Source organism: Sander vitreus, chromosome 16 (genome assembly GCF_031162955.1).
Source record: "Sander vitreus isolate 19-12246 chromosome 16, sanVit1, whole genome shotgun sequence".
NCBI classification, from domain to species: Eukaryota; Metazoa; Chordata; class Actinopteri; order Perciformes; family Percidae; genus Sander; species Sander vitreus.
The window spans coordinates 9,556,534-9,573,837 of record NC_135870.1 but is presented as its reverse complement, the minus strand read 5'-3'; the positions used below and the strand labels follow the sequence as shown (position 1 = coordinate 9,573,837).

Sequence of the window (17,304 nt, the reverse complement as noted above, 5' to 3'; positions counted from 1 at the left end):
ATCAACATGTCCAACATTGATCTCATGCCAGGTTAAGTTTAAGTGACTGCAGGACATGAGGTACGATACCACACAAAGAGCTGAATGAGCACACACAGAACGTTGCTCCCAACCGAGGCTACATAATAATGTTCTACTTATTTCACCCTATTAAGAGAAATCACACCTTCTGCTGCTTACCAGTTAATTTCTCTGTCCTGCACGGATCCGTTCCACTGGCAGTCGACACTGCAGAATAGTAACAAAGAAAAAAGAATGAAAAGTTAATGAATGTAGGCAGTGAAGTTATTTGTACTGAAACACTTTAGGCGGTATCTTTTATTAGATTGTATATCTATTAGTCTGTTTAATCTTCATCCTCACCTGTCTGAAACTAAAAACTGAATCTCTTCTCTTCTCACGTTTTTATGTTAACCACAAATAAATAAAACTGAAATGCTTATTGTTAGGGCAGTCAAAAACATACTTTTATTTAAACATGTTTGGTTGCTTGGAGCACTTAAAACAGCTGTATTTGTTTAAATCATCTCTTTGCACTTGGTGGGCATTTTATTGCCATTGTTTTAATGTTTTATCTCTCTTTTAATAATTTGGACTGTATATTAGTGCTTATGTTGACAATGGACAAACCATTTGTTGTTGCCACTGGGAGCGTTCTGCTGTCCTGCGCTGTGACTGGCACTGGCACCCTGACCTGGGTTATCGGTCACCACTCGGATGGTGTACAGCAGGCAGGTGAGCAGCTTCAGGGAGAAGTTAAACACACGAATCCGAAGGCCTAAAGGCAAGAGAGGGATCCATTTTCAAAACAGATACTCACTACAAACAGCTTATGACTCATAAGCAACATCTGTATGTGTTAGGCACACATTTGTCAGTATTGCTTTTATTGTGTTGACCTTTAATGGACCCTTTCAATTATGCAACAGCCACTTAAGGAACGTGAGAAGATGAGTTGCACCATCCACTTACTTGATCTTTGGTTTTTGATGAAGAAGAGCTTCAGACGTTCCTTGAAGGTGTTTTCATTCACATAAAACTCCACCTGCACTCTAACAGGGAGGAGAAGGAGAAAAACTGTCACACAGAATCACCAACACAAACAGAAAGAGCCTTGCAGATGTTTTTCAAAGCCATTTTTCAAGTATGATATTTTACACAGCATGAATATTCATAATGTTGTTTTTCTAATCAGCTGCCCGAGGAGAGTTTGGTAATTATCTGTCTCTGATTTTGTTACCAATTACTAGATACTGTAGGACATGCAGTGCAAAGCAAAGGAGACAAAGAGTAGCTGTTACAGTATGGAGGATAATTTCACCCAGAATTCAAATTAAAAGATAAAATGGTACATACATAATTTTGTTTTATTATTTTTGTACGCAGAATAGTTAGGCCATCATTAAATGATAAAGAAAAGTAAACATTGAAATGACAAATTGATTTTTGAAATAGCAACTTATCCAATCTCGAGACCACGCTATCACGGTCTTGCTCTAGGCCACTTTGGACTAGAGCCCTGCGCGGGACTGTTTTCTTCATTCCGCTCCCGGCAAATTTCTGACCATTACCGCCCGCACCCGCAACATGTGTGTTACACTCCCGCCCCCCCCCCCCCGTCCTGGGAGGCTCAGACACGCTGGTGTCTGCTGATAGATGGGCTATACAGTATATACTCAGTCAGTATATATGTATATCTATGGTTTCTGCTGGTGTGGGGGAGTTCCAGGCTACATCCCGATCCCGCAGTGTTTTTTTTAGCCGCCCACAGCAAAGTTAAAACCGCCCGCTCCCGCAAGATTTGCGTTGGGTCCCGTGGGACCCGGCAGGACCCAATCCCAATGCAGCCTTCTACTTTGGACATTTGACCATGTGACAGTTTTTGAGTTCTTTGTTTACCTCATGTGTCTCCGTAGTCCTTACCTGCTTCTCTCACCCTTGTCAACCTGTCTTTGTGTTATCAGTCCTTGTTGAATTGTTCCCACTGTCATGTCATTTAGTTTCCTGTTTTATGTTGTCATTCATTCCCTGTGTTCATGTTTCCCTTATTTGCTCTTGGTTATGTTTTACCCATGTTCTTTCTGTGTTCTCTGTGTGGTTTTCCTAGTTTCTTCCTTGTGTATGTTTCATGCTTCAGTTTCCTGTTTTACTTTGTAGTCATTCTGTTTCTCCTGTGTCATCTCTTGTTTTACTTCCTGCCTTGTCTTTTCCTGCCTTTGTGATTGTCTGCCCGCCCTGATGTGTTCCACCTGTCCCTCAGCCCTCATGTCACCTGTCCCTCATTGCCACCCTCGTTACCTTGTGCATTTAGTCTGAGTTTTTTTTCTGTGTCTGTTGTTGGTTTGTTGTCATTCGTTGTCATTCCTTTGTTGAGAGAGCGCTGCCTGTGCTAGCTGTATTTTTGTGTTCCTGGATTTCTCTGTACTTCTGGGCTTTTCCTGTGTTTGGATTATGTTTTAGTATAAGTTCTCTTTGTGTTTCATAAAATTATTCATACAAACTGCTGCTCCCTCCTCGCCTTTCTGCATTTGGGTGCAAGCCTAAACCAAGTTGTGACACACGCCTCATAGTGAAGTATGTGTAGTATTTATGTCTTAATATTTAATATTTTTCTTTCCAATGTTATGTTTTAATTTTCCTTTTTCAATTGCAAATTTAAATCTCAGCATTTGCATTTAAGCTTGTAATTTGAGCATTTTAGTTTTTCTATTTGTCATTTCAATATTCAATTTCTTCTTTAATTTCCCTTTATACATTTTTAACATGTATTCATAGTCTGACTATCCTAAGTAATAACATATAATTTATTTGACATTTTTTATTTTTTTTATTTGAATTCTGAGTAACATTATCCTCCTTTACTCCAGGCAACTGTGACCTTCAATCCGTCAATACTTCATCAATATTTATGCAAATGTGAGTACTTACAGACAAAACATAAATTGAAAAATGTAATCTTATTTAGGGCTTTTTGCTTCCATGTAATTTCAGAATAAACTGAAACAAGTGAAAACAAAATTTCCTGTTGGAATAAAGAAGAAAAGTAAAACAAGGTTTTCATTCAAGTTACAATATATGTTGATTTGCTTGGTATGGATACAGCAAAACACAAAACATAGGTTTTAGGAGTAACAGGAGTAACTTCCTTGTGGTGAAGAAATATTTCCTCTTTCAATTTGAAAAAAAAAATAGATTAATTTTGAAACAATAGTAGACATGTTGGCACAGAAGGGGTAGAGTCAGTCACAGAGACTCATACAGTAGGTAGCTTGGCAACACACAGACAATCTTTACACTATTATAGTCTTCACAGTACCTCCTGCAGAAGAGAGTGCGGACAGGTAAAAATGACAAGAGAGATTAGAAGAATTTGAGGAAGGTTGAAAGCTTGTGAGGCTACAAGCCTGCTTTTGCTGCAGTAATCCCAAGTTTCAGCATGTGGCTGAAAGGTTCACAGTGGGAAGGAAAAGGCAGTTTGGGTTGTTGGGTGCACAGGCATCCTTTCGGTGTGCACTGCAACAGCTATTTCAGGTCTGCACGATGATAAAGCTACATCAAAGAGTGGTGAAACCCTTACAGAGATGAAACAAAGAAACACCGAAAGAAATCCTCTGCGATGAGATCTGAAAACAGCTGTCACATCTGGCCAGCAGCCCGGCAGAGATGGGCTCCGGCGGAGGTAAAGGCACTTCAACTAAGAGGTGGCTGTAAGGGTCCTACAGATTGCTCTTTGTCTCTATGTCTCACCCCTTCACCTACCCACCCACCCACCTTCACACACACACACACACACACACACACACACACACACACACACACACACACACACACACACACACACACACACACACACACACACACAATGGTGCAAGTAATAACCCTTAATCAGCTCCTGTTGAGCACACAATTACTAGCAGAAGGAGGTCTGACATTACTCATACAGCGGTGTCACATCGAGTTTCATGCGCTACTGTGGGAATAATTAGATCTTTTAACACAACTAATTCTGTAAAAAGTTCTGCAACTGCAATAATCTTGCAGCTCTGGAACAGGCTTTTATTAAATCAACTTACTTCGAGGAGTTCATCAACCTGAGAGAGACCTGTTGCTCTGAATACAAAAAGTTCCAATAAAACCAGAGTTTGACTATGATTGTGAAAATATTTTTGTCACCATATCAAATAGAGCTGAAAGTATTCGATCAATCAATTAGTAGATCAACAGAAAAGTAATCGATTAATAATTTATATCCTTTGTTCCATGCAGAACTGACCTAACATTACATCATTGCAGCTTCTCAATTGTGAGGATTTGCTGCTTCTCTTTGTTGAATGTGATAGTGAATATATTTGGGTTTTGTTGGTCGGACAAAACAAATAATAGGATAATTGTTAGTTGCAGCCCTAATGTCAAACATTAGCGAGTAATTGATGAGTCAATTGACAGAAGTATTATTTAGCAACTACTTTAACATGGTTCATTTTTAATTAAATTTTCTAAGCAAAAATGCTGAAAATTCACTGTTTTTGGCTTCTAAAATATAAATATGTTGTGGTATTAAAGTGAATATCTTTTGGTTTGTGACTGTTGGTCTTAGAAAGGCATCACCTGGCATTCAAGATATTGTAATCAACATTTTCAGCATTTTCTGACATCTCATAGCTTAACCAAACTATCAATTGATATAGGCTACATTGAGAAAAAAACTAATTAGCTGATTAATTGATAATGAAAATAATCGTTAGTTCCGGATATAATATCAAATGCTTTATATTAGAGCTGAAACGATTAAACGGTCAATTAATCGAAGGACAGAAAAGTTATCGAGTCATTTGTCATTTGTTATGCTTTTTTCTTCAAAAAGTCACTGGTTGTGGCTTCTCAGGTTTGAATATTTGCTGATTTTCTTAGTGCTCTATGACATTGCAGATGTTTGGGTTTTGAAATGTTGGTCGCTCAAAACAAGTCACATTAATAAGTCAACTTGGAAATAGGGCATTTTCTGACACTTTAAGAACCATTAGATTAAAAGGTGAATCAATAATGACAACCGTTACTTTACATTAAAGCCGTTGCGTCCATGAATATGATAAATAACTGACTTTCAGGTAACTCTAAATGAATAACAACGCAGGCATTTCTGTGGATATCAGCAATTTTTGGGCGCGCTCATCAAATTGGTCAGAGCGAGCACACGTTGTTTCTTACTCTGTTGTCCATCTGCAAATGTAGCCTTTATGCATAATTGCAATTTGTCACAGCTACAAAAAAAAAAGGAAAAATAATAACAATAACCTTCTCACAATGTGGTACCCTCGCTTCCCATTCAGAGCATCCAGCACCAATCCACTGACATTAGGACATCATGCGCACGTATAGACTCCATGTGGCCCTACCTCTGCCCGGCATCACTACCAAAGGGGTCCGACCTCCAAGTGCCCACGGACGGATTGACCCAGGTTGGGATGATGAGCCTCGGATCCATCGTGCGGGACACGTGTGCGTCGTGCAGTCTTAATTCCTACAGTATTTAGCTTATCGACCAACACGCCTCCCAGCCCAGCAGCTGTAAAACAACACACTAACTGTGTCTGTCGGAAGATAAATAATTTTTGGACAAAAAAATCCAAACTCGCCAATAACAACAAAAAGCTATAAAGCATACAATAAAAATGATTTATAGACAAAGAAGGCTATGTGTTCGATTAGTGATTTATTGTGAGGACTGAAGTGCTTATTTGAATATTTGTATATGTATACAATCTCTCTCTTTCTGTCTCTCTTGCTCGGGCCTGTTGCCACAGCAACGTTGCTACAGTATGACAGGAATAACCCTAAGTGATGCTGTTGCAGCATGGTCCTCTCTAGGAGCACTGCAGCTCCTGATGAAGCTGTAAACATTCACTGTGACATAATGGATGCATATTCCGATGGTTCCGCTGCAGATAAACACTGATTTGTCTTTTAATTTAATTTTTTTTTTTTTTTTTACAGATGCCATCAGACATCTTCAATTGCAGGATGTCAGAGTTTATTATAGCGACTTAGAAGTGTTTCAAATATGTCATCTGAAGCCTTCATGACGTATAGCCTACAAAGCCCAAAGTCAAGCACTGTCAGTCTTTCTGTTTTTGTGTTTTGCTCTTCTGTCAAAAGAAAGCAACATGAGGGTGGATCTCTCTGCTCTCTGTTTCGCTGATATGAAGCTTTCAGCATCATAACTGACAGACGACAGTAACAGAAAGATGCTTTTTCCTTTTTGTTTTAAGAAAATGCAGACAAATATAAGAGAACAATGTAAGAGGCTCTGTTCTCTTTCTGTCTCCCTCTTTCTCTCTTCTGCGTCCCTCCCATCCCTCCCACCTTTTTGTCTTCTCTTAATTTGAAGAGTCCGAAGAAGTAATGAAGTAGTAATTTATTGCTTTTGTATTTTTATCTCATGCATGCCTGCCTTTGAGAAAGGAACATTTGAGTGATGGATGATATCTGGAAAGATGTGACCAGTGGCATTTGGGAGCTCACAGACGGACACGAGCTTGGACGCTGACCACTGGACATCAGTCACCTCCAACAACACTATCTACCGCTAACAGAGGACAAGTGCATTTGCAGGGAGAGAGCAGAAAAATGATAATAACTGTCTTAATAGCAGCTGAAAAATGTAGACAGCTTTATCGAGGAGAAAACAGTGGTTGTTGCAAGGACAGCTGGGGAAAGGTCAAATTTGACTGAAAGCATTGGCAGAGCTTGTTATTTTTTACTCGTCAAATAGCTGTGTCAAATATTACAAACAGCATTGCGCTCTTAAATTTTTGCTGCTGCTGTAATCACTTCTAAAATTACATTTGATTATCACTCTCCTGACGTCCATCTGGCAGAAACCAAGCTTACATACTGAATAAATATCTTGAGGGAACGCAAATATGAGCGTATAACTAACTGATTGAGATTGTTAAAAAGATGCAATCCTTAAAACCAGTGCAATAACAGAAAAAAAGGGGCACACAAGTTGTGTTTTTTTTAAATTCTCTTTGTTTTAGACTTTAGAGGCAGATTCTATCTCAATCCTTGCTGTAGCACAGTTTTGAATGTTTTGAAGGACGAAAACAAATGAAGCCGATCTCAGAAAAACAGTAAACTGCTGCTGATCTTGTCTATTGAGCTTGCATGCTGCCACAGAGTACAGAACTGAGGGTAAAAGAGGAGACAGTATGGATTAGGAAAGGTAGGTAACAAAGGGACTGATGGTGAGATCTTGTGTAAAATTCGTATTGTGAATTAGGTCACAATAACATGTTTTGAGGCAGACTTTTTCAAGTTTCAAACACATTCTTGGGGGAATGTATCAAACACACACACACACACACACACACACACACACACACACACACACACACACACACACACACACACACACACCTACCCTACTTCTCAAAAACCACAGTGATTTAGAAACTTCCTCTTTTTCAGCACCATGGACAGCACCCCAAAATCTCTCATATTTCTGGTTTCATTTTCTCTTTCCAGGCTGATAAACTCCAAAGCACACACATCACTTACACCATATAACAGGGTTAGAGAGCACTTCAAATTTTACTTGTGTATGTTGTTGGGTATGTTAAGACTGCAGGGGGTAGACAAGGTAAACACTCCATGCACAATGACTCTGATGTAACTTTAAAGCAAGTGGGTACAAACACCGAAACAACAGGTAGGTCAAGTGGGGTTGAATGCTAAATCAAGTAGACCTATTTTTAGCTGTAAAAAAATTAGCACATTGTTGTGAAAGCAACATGAACAGCTGTAATGACATCAAATAATCTGTGCCAATGGTCAAAATAAAAGTTTTTTTTGCTACTTCAAATGAAGAAAGATGACCATGACATGACATGGACAAATTGACTATAAAGAGATTTGGTTGACAAATGGATTTATCAGCTAATCCTTTCATCTTTAAAATGTTTACAGTATTGTCCATACAGTATGTGATAGTAAAACTCTGGCATGTCTCTCACAGTTTTTATACTTTTTCACTTTGAAACATCACCAAGAAATAGAATAAATAAAAAGGTGATGTTTCTGTCTCTGACTGTGTTAAACATTAGTGCTCAATGTACTTTCTGTGAGTTCTCTTCACATCCACTCTACTGCCTACCTGTCATCATTCTGGAAGCTCTGGTCCCCGAGCAGTAGGTCTCTGAAGCGAAAGCGGGGAGGCAGCGGAGGCACCTCCTCACTCTCCTGCTGCTCCATCGTAAGAGTGGAGATGTCTAAGATAACCCCGCTGCTGTTGATGTTGGTCTGGAGTGGTGCTGTAGAGGAGCTAGAGGAGAAAGAGGAAAAAGTATAAAAGGAAAAGTAAAGAAGCAGAAGGGAAATGAAGGGAGAAAAGGAGAAGAAGTGCAAAAGAGAAGGGAGCTGGAAGGGCAGGAAATGTTAAAAAGGAACAAGGAACACAGGAAGAAGGAAAGGAAGTGCAGATGGTGGACTGATACAGGAATGCAGAAAAGTATGTGAAAATTGGAAAGAAAAAATATATACCATCACAAACTTGAAATTATTTCAGCCCAGTCGAGAAAAGTCTCTTTACCTGTCTGTTTGCTGCTTGTTCTGTAATATGAGCTGTTCAAACAGCATCCTGAAGTAATACAGACAATATAAAGTAAAACCAGCCAGCATATGTTCATCTAAAACACCATGCATACTAACTGCTTTTCTACAATGTAGGCATACAATGCAGTTACTGTGGCTGTAAGCATACATGCATTCTAGGGAATGTTATGAACAGAGTCTTAACTCTGTTTCTTACAGTCCACAACTTTATTAAAAGAAGCATTACATTTGTTTTTTAGACTGATACAGTATTTTCTCTGACATGGAAAGAAACGTAGAAATGTTTTGTTTTTCATAATAAATCTGCTCAAGGTGACAGATATTTAGACTTAAAAAAGAAAAGTAACTAATTACATTTACTCAAGTACAAGTTTGAGGTACTACTTCCATTTCATGAAACTTTTACTTGTTAGTTAGCATAATGAGACTCAAGAGTAGATTAGCAGATTTGTGGTTTACTCTCGAGAAGAAGAAGTCTTGGGTAACATTTCAACTTAGTTTTATAGTGTCCAACAAACATCTTTAAAAATAGCCATTTAGGTCACTTTTTTGTCTTACACAGCCCTGCATGCAGCCTTGCATGCAAAGGTTATCTTACCAGGTCAATTTGGCCTGGCCTTGCGTGATATGATTATTATTCCCCAAATTTCCAGGAAGTTATTTATGTTCTAAGTTCCCTGGAGACAGCTATTGTTTGGCTGAGGTCAGCTGAGGGCATCTGAGACAAGCATACTGTACGTGACTTTTAGTCAGTTAAACCGCAAAGCTCCACGCTATACTCCACTTCCTTTGAGGGGGAATGTTATACATTTTACTTCATTGTATATATATATCCTGCAGCTATAGTTCATTTTCAGATTAAAAACATATTAGATTATAGAATACAATGCACTGTTAAAGATTAAACCAGTGGTTCAATCCAGTTCAAGAGGAGAAGGACGTAGGTGTTGTGGTGGATGGTTCACTTGAATTCCACTCACATATTTCTGAAAAAGTTTAAAAAGCAACATCTATGATTGCAATAATAAAAAGAACTTTTCCAAATGTATGCAAGGACATATTTTTGCCACTGTACAAATCCCTGGTAAGATCCCATCTTGAATATGGTAGCTCAGTCTAGCTCAATTTTTTCACACTCCGTGCTGTAAAATCATGAAACAAGCTTCCAGAAGAAGTTGTGCGATCCCCTTCAATTCATTCTTTTAAGAATAGGTTGGATGCATTTTGCCTGTCAAAAGGTGTAATGTATAATTATAAATACTGTCAGTAATTTATGTAACTTACTTATGAATTGTTAGAAATTTTCAATTATGAAATGAATGTGTTTTATGAAAATAAGATGTTAAAATGTGAATATATATATATATATATATATACATATATATATATATGTCTATATATATTTGTTTTGTGTTGCTGGAATCTGGGATAGAGGATTTTATATCCTGTACCAGAAATGTTTTCAATGAATTTCAATAAATTTCAATTTCAAACATTTTTGACTTACAGAACCCTTACAGAAAAACAGTGTGTAGTTAGAGCTAAACTTATTTCACATAAAAAACCCTAAGATTAGAAAAATATCCAAAGCACTAATACTAATGTGTGAAGTAGACCTTCTTGCCTCATTAATCATCTGCCGATACCTCAGATTTACCTTGTAAGCCTTTTGGGAGGAGCACTTGACTAAAATACCTAACCGTATATAAAGTAGGTAAAACAAGCTCCAGCTCGACTAGGTGCAACAGTAAAATGCTGCTTGAGTATTAACAATCTAATAAGGTAATATGTAATAATGTATTGCTCACAGGGGACATTTCTTTTGCAGATTGAGTACTTTTACTTTTCGACTGACGTAGATTCATCTGAATATCCCATAACAACTGAAGGACAGAAGAGCACAATTTAATGACTGCAGATGTTGAGTCACCTCTTCCAGTTTTTACTCAATCACAGCCTGAGAGCCTGAGTTACATGCACAGAAAAGTACAGTCGTGGGATGTTACCTTTGTGTGTAAAGGTGAACTAATGTCAGTCGCTTGAAGGAATGAGATGAATTAGAAAGCCCAGAGTTTAGTGAATGGATTCATTTATACCTTAATATTTACACTCTTTTAATACCATTGCATGAATGGGTATTTGAGATATTACAAGCTTCAGTTGCTGGAAGATTTTACACCTCCTTAGCTCCTTGGTTACTCATCACAGGGAGATGTAACAGATGCATTTTGTTATTCAAATGAAGTGTAAATGGTTCAGTGTTCATTCTTCTTGGTTGAACACAGGTGCTGTTTTCCAGTCTCTTCCAAACAGATCACTGAAGAAGAAACTAATCTTGTACAATCTATACAAAGCCTAAAAGCCCTAAACCTCTGTTTCCTCCATCTCTCCGCCTCTCCATCAGTGTCAGTCCTTAAGCTTGTCAAACATACTGCATAAAAGCTGAAGGCTATATTTGCCCATGTGGTTTGGTGAAATCCATCCATCCAACTAAACCAAACAAAACCCAATGGCTATAGGGCACCAGTCTCATAAAACGCACTGGAGCTCACGGGTCATTCATGGCATCTGAGTATACAGAACAAAGAACAACACATGTTGCGTGAGAGGTTTTACGGTTTGAGCTCGTGTGTCGTTTGACAACACACCTGTTTGTCTTCTTTGGGACTTTCACTGTGCATTTTTTCAACACATGTAGGTTTTTTGTTGAAAAGTAACACAAATGTTCCAAAGAAGACACACAGATGCAGAGCCCAACACATCAAAACATTATTTAATGTGTTTATTATTAGTTCTTCATATGATAGCTCAAGTCTGCCTCCTTACTTGCTCCTGTCTGTTGTTGCGTGTCTCTCTTACCGTGGCTTGTGGTTGTTCACGGTCCCATCATCGTGCACAAATGTCTGATTCACGTAACATTCACTGCACATTTTGACCGGTGATCCGGCGCTGCCCTCGGACTGGAGAGCTGCGGTGGTCGGCGTTGAGTCCCCCTTGACAAAGTCTTCTTCCTGGGTTAATTGCATCGGAGGGTGATCTGCCAAAAAAAGAGTGGTCACCCGGAGAGAAAGGCGCGCTCTTGCAAAAAGCCGGGTGATATCTCCCTGTGTGCTGGACGCACACCTCACCTATCCAGGTGCATCTTGGAGGTATGGAAGAGTATTTTTTTTTGTCAACGCGAGCAAAATGACAACTGGCCAATAAACTCGTTAAACAGACAAACTGAGAGATGCAGATTTGTCAAAAAAAATAATAATCAGGCTGACAGGATGTGAGGGGGAAATATTGTGGGAGATGAAGAGGACAGGTCTGCAGCAGTGAACATAACGGTGATGACAGCTTTCCTTCCTGAGGTCGCGGTACACCTAATGACATAACTGTTGAATGATCACCCAACTCTTGATGAGGGAGAGAGAGAGAGAGAGAGAGAGAGAGAGAGAGAGAGAGAGAGAGAGAGAGAGAGATTAGCACCATCTGTTGGAGTACTCGGGTCTCTTCTGTTCTCTGAAATGAAAATGTAAAGTTTAAACGGGAACAATTATATTTAGACAAAGACTTCTCAGCCTAATATTCAGAATGCAACAATATTGTAAATAAACACAACGATTAGGCTACCACACAGCTGAATCAACACTTAAACGGAAAAAAAATATCATTACCAGCTTCAAAAGGTTATTATTTATCACACTGCTACTCAATTAGGCTATATTGTGTTTTTGTTTTATTTTGTAGGCCTACACCCTGTTAAACATACAATCAACATAACCGGAGTGGTGGGCAAAGTTCTCATATCCTTTATTTAAGGAAAAGTACAAATACAACAATATAAACAAACACTCCATTACAAGTCCTGCATTCAAAATCCTACTCAAAAGCATCAATGTATTGGCAGCAAAATGTACTTAAAGTTTCAAAACTCGTGCAGAAAAATGGCCTCTGTGTGTATATTATTAGATATTACATTATTAGGTTAATAATACTAATGTTTCATAACGTAAGTAGCATTTTACTGTTGTAGCTGGTCAATGTGGAGCTAGTTTTAACTCATTTATAATGTATATAGTTCAGTAGTTTAGTCCAGTGGTAGGGGTCGGGCCCCCCTCAAAGGATCAACAGATAAATCTGAGGGGTCATGAGATGATTTATGAAATAGGAAAGAAGAAGACAGTTCTGCTACACAAATTTGTATTTATTTCTATGATATTTCTCTAATCTTTGCTGTTTTTGTGAAGTATTGATATGTTTACCTCTTTGGGCCTCAAATACTTTACTTTCAGTTTAAAAAAGGGTAGAACTGCTAACAATTCCTAGACATCTGAAACGTAAAATCTGAATTACAAAAGTAAAGTAAAGTAAGCTGTCAAATAAATGTAGTGATGTGTAGAAAGTACATTGTTTCCCTCTGAAATGCAATGAAGTAGAAATATAAAGTAGCATAAGATGGAAATACTCAAGCAAGTACCTCATAATTGCACTTAACTACAGAACTTGCCTACTTCTGCATTTTTATAAATCTTTCCAAAACAAAATCTCTTTTATAACAAGTCAATGCAACATGTCTGTATGTGATATGATTTCTATCTTTGTTGTCGGTCTGGCTCAGGTTAAACTCTTTGTGAAACATGAACAATGAATGCCACAGAACTTTCTTTTTTTATCCAGTTTGACAGTTAGTTATAACGGAAAAAGAACATAAATAAACTATTTTAACGTAGATTTTCTTTAGGGCTTTCTTACGTGGTATCGGATCGGTGCATAAACTCCAGTACTTCCCGATACCGGTACCAGCGTTTTAGGCAGTATCGGAACATCTCTAATCACAGTTATGATATGTGTGTATTATGACAGACAGAAGAATGATGAGAAACACAATGGTTTGAAGATGATAGGATGATTCATCGTTTAAGTAAAATCTGAAAATCCCACATTTCCTTACAGCTAGAGCTTGCTGTCAGTGTGCTGGGCTCAGATCATCCACCTTCCACACAGAGGAAACCCAGGAGGATTATCAGGCTCTCTAACAGACAGTAGAGGAAGGTACAGAGACCAGCAGCATCATCGGGATTAACAGGCCGCTCTTGAGATAAGAGGCAATGCTTACGGTGCAAATGTTTGTGTAATACCAAAAAGGATGATTGCAGCACAGTCTAAGTTAGGTAAATCTGCATGAAGAAGAATCTCATAACAGTTGAAAACTCCTGACAAACTGGGTTTAAAAATGTTTTGCAACATGAGGTGGCTTTCAGTGTCTATGTTGTAATTGTATCTTTCAAGAGAGGGCCACTAACACTGAATAGTCATATAAGGTGTAAGAAGGAGGAGAAGCAAAATGACTTCCACTACGCTCCCAGAAGTGCCAAAGAAGAAATGAATATAAGATGTCAAGAGAAAAGATGGTTACACTTCACTTGAAGGTATCTACATAAGAGTGACATGACACTGTCATGAATGTGTCATAAACGTTTATAAACAAGTCATAAACGTTTATGACATAACGCTTCTTTTAGTAAGTGTCATTCAGTTTTTGTTATGACAAGTTATGGTTATGGTTAGAGTTAGAGTTAGGGTTCATGTGTCATGACTGTTTCATGACAGTGTCACGTGTTCATGACATTGTCATGTCACTCTTATGTCGATACCTTCAAGGAAAGTGTTACCGAAAAGATTGACTGACTGGATGTTTTCTTTGATTTTTTGATGACGCAAACAGGAGCAAGTATGAAGGAGACGTGGGGGAGGCGTTATGATTCACCGGAGTGACGGTGGTACAAGGTTGTTGAAGGGTTTTAAGTTTATGATGGATGTTTGGGATTGAGTCATTCGCTGTGACTGGAGTGGGAAGTCTTTTTTTTTTGTTTTACTGCTGGAGAAAAGTGACATCTGTGAAAATATCCAACCAGGGTGATTGGGTTTGTCAGCAGATTAAAGGAACAATGTTGAATATGTTCAAATGGAGCCAAGTTACATTTATGTAATAATGACATATATGTAACTTATAATAATCGTAATGCGAAACTTTTGGAAATGTGGTAATAAAAAAAGGAGAAAGCGTGAACACTTGGCAAGAAAATGGTGATGCAATAGAAGTATTCTCATTTTTGCATTCAAAATTTAAGTCAAGTAAAAGTATAAGCATCAACTTATGCTTAAAGTGTCAAGACAAAAGTAAACATACTTATTATGCAGAATGGCCATCTTCAGAATAATGTATATTATATTGCTGGATTAAAATTGTACATCACTTACTTTAATGTTGAAGCTGAAAAGGTGGAGCTAATTTGAATCACTTTACATACTGCTCGGTAGCTTGTGAATCCCCCCCAGTACTAGTAATAAAAGGTATCAAATAAATGACGTGGATTAAAAAACAAAGAATAAAATATAATATTTGCCTCTGAATTGTGGTGGAATAGAAGTATAAAGTGGCAGTAAATGGAAATACTCCATTTAATACATTAAGCACAGTATATAGTATTTGTCCACATGGCTTAATTACTGATGACAGTAGCAACACAATCCAATCAGGAGTAAAATATGTCGTATATGCTGCTGCCATTTAGACAAAAATATGTTAAACTGTATGTTAATGTTACTAAATAAAAAAAGATCCTTAAGTGATTGCTAAGTATATATGATTACCTGTGGGAATTCATAGTAAAAATGGTTGAAATGCAGTGCATTCAGAAAGTCTTCAGATCCCTTCACTCGTTTCACATTTTATGTTGCAGCCTTATGCTAAAATTATTTAAACAATCTACACGCCCATATTAACAAAGCAAAAACAGGGTTTTAGAAATGTTTGCAATTGTATTAAAAAGAAGAAAAAATAACTGAAATATCAGAAGTATTTAGACCCTTTGCGATGACCTTGATCATCTTTGAGATGTTTCTACACCTTGTTTGGAAGCCACCTGCGGTAAATTCAACTAAATGGACATTATGTGGAAAGACACACACCTGTCTATATAAAGTCTCACAGCTGACGACGCGTATCAGAGCAAAAACCAAGCCATGAGGTCGAAAGACTGCTGCATTGAAGGTTCCTAAGAGCATCGTTTTTAAATGGGAGAAGTTTTTAACAACTTTTCCTAGAGCTGGCTGCCTACACAAACAATTGGTGGAGAAGAGTCACTCTGGCTGAGCTCCAGAGATCCTGTGTAGAGATGGGAGAAACTTCCACAAGGACAACCAGTGGCCAGACAGAAGCCTCTTCTCAGTAAAAAACACATGAAAGCCTGCTTGCTTGGAGTTTGCAAAAAAAAAAGCAACTAGAGGACTCTGAGGCTGTGAGAAACAAGATTCTCTGGTCTGAAACTCAGATTGAACAGTTTGACCTCAATTCTAATGTCTGGCGGAAACCAGGCTCTGCTCATCACCTGTGTAATACCATCGCAGCGGTGAAGCATGGAGGCAGCTTCATGCTGTGGGGGTGTTTTTCAGCAGCAGGGACTGGGGGCCTGGTCAGAGTTGAGGAAAAGATGAACGGAGCAAAGTACAGAAATATCTTTGATGAAAACCTGGTCCAGAGCACTCAGGACCTCCCTACTGGGCTGAAGGTTCACCTTCCAACAGGACAATGAACTTGAGCACAAGTTCACAAAGCAAGATTGTTAATGTCCTGGAGTGGCCCAGCCAGAGCCTGGAGAGTCTGCAGAAAACCATTTTTAGCATTAGGTGGCAACATACAAAATGGACAATACTTTTCTGAAGCCCTATTTTTGAAAGATTTTTTTCAGGGGCATTTATTTTGACAGGACAGCTTGGACATGAAAGCGGAGAGAGGGAACGACATGCAGCAAAGGGCCGCAGCTCGGAACCAAACCCACGGCCGCTGGGTCGAAGACTGAGACTCTGTATATGGGCACATGCTCCACCAAGTCATTTAAAACGAACACATTCAGGGTTTTAATTGATCCCAGTGAGGCACTTCAGTACTGATAATTTACCTTTACTTAAGGTTTATAAGTTATATACTGTATTTACTTGTAATGGAGTATTCTCAGGGTGGTATTACCACTTTTATTTAAAGGATCGGAGTACTTCTTCCATTAAGAATCAATAATCTAAAACTGGATTTTGAGCTTTTGCCTGACATCTGATAGTGCCTGAGGGAGGCAGAGCTGAACTGCTGCCCTCTAGTGGAGATGACAAAGAACACCACATTAATCTCCAATTCAATCAAACCCAAAGATGGCTAACTATCAACCTACCAAATCTTCATTTTACTAACTTTGTACAGTTTATTCCATGAAAACCTCAAATAAATCACCTCACATGTTGGATTAACATGTGAGATGATTTGCCTTTATAAAATGTAACTATTCAAGTTAAACATACTAAAAGTGTGTTCATTCTCTACGGTTTGGGAGAATCAATCCTGTGGAAATACTCCCTGATCTATTAATGGTTCCTGAATTATGCTGATGAAAATGTTTTTCAATATTGTCACAAGATATAAAATTGTGACAGACACGTTGACATTGAAACTATTTAAGTGGCATTCAAAAAAGAGATTTACACCTTTAATCTCTTAAATCATAAACATAACATTGATTTTATTTGGTACCAGAAAATGTAATTGCAGTTCTAAAAAACATTCAAGGTCTGTTTGAAATTCCAAGTATCACATTTCTGGGTGTGTCATTGTGCTACAACCCTTGAAATATGAAAAGTAAGCAAACACATCTGATG

General features: G+C 38.3%; 1 protein-coding gene across 1 annotated transcript in view; it reads right to left on the bottom strand.

The window, feature by feature from the left end:
* The window catches only part of kcnt1a (potassium sodium-activated channel subfamily T member 1a), a 28,852-nt gene extending 17,213 nt beyond the window's left edge, over positions 1-11,639 (bottom strand). The window contains exons 1-5 of the mRNA XM_078271466.1: positions 11,473-11,639; positions 8,156-8,323; positions 973-1,052; positions 631-778; positions 181-228 (exon numbers count right to left, since the gene is read on the bottom strand). Coding sequence (XP_078127592.1) covers positions 181-228; positions 631-778; positions 973-1,052; positions 8,156-8,323; positions 11,473-11,639 — 611 coding nt within the window. The remainder of the gene's footprint in view (positions 1-180; positions 229-630; positions 779-972; positions 1,053-8,155; positions 8,324-11,472) is intronic.
* Between the last annotated feature and the right edge of the window lie 5,665 nt (positions 11,640-17,304).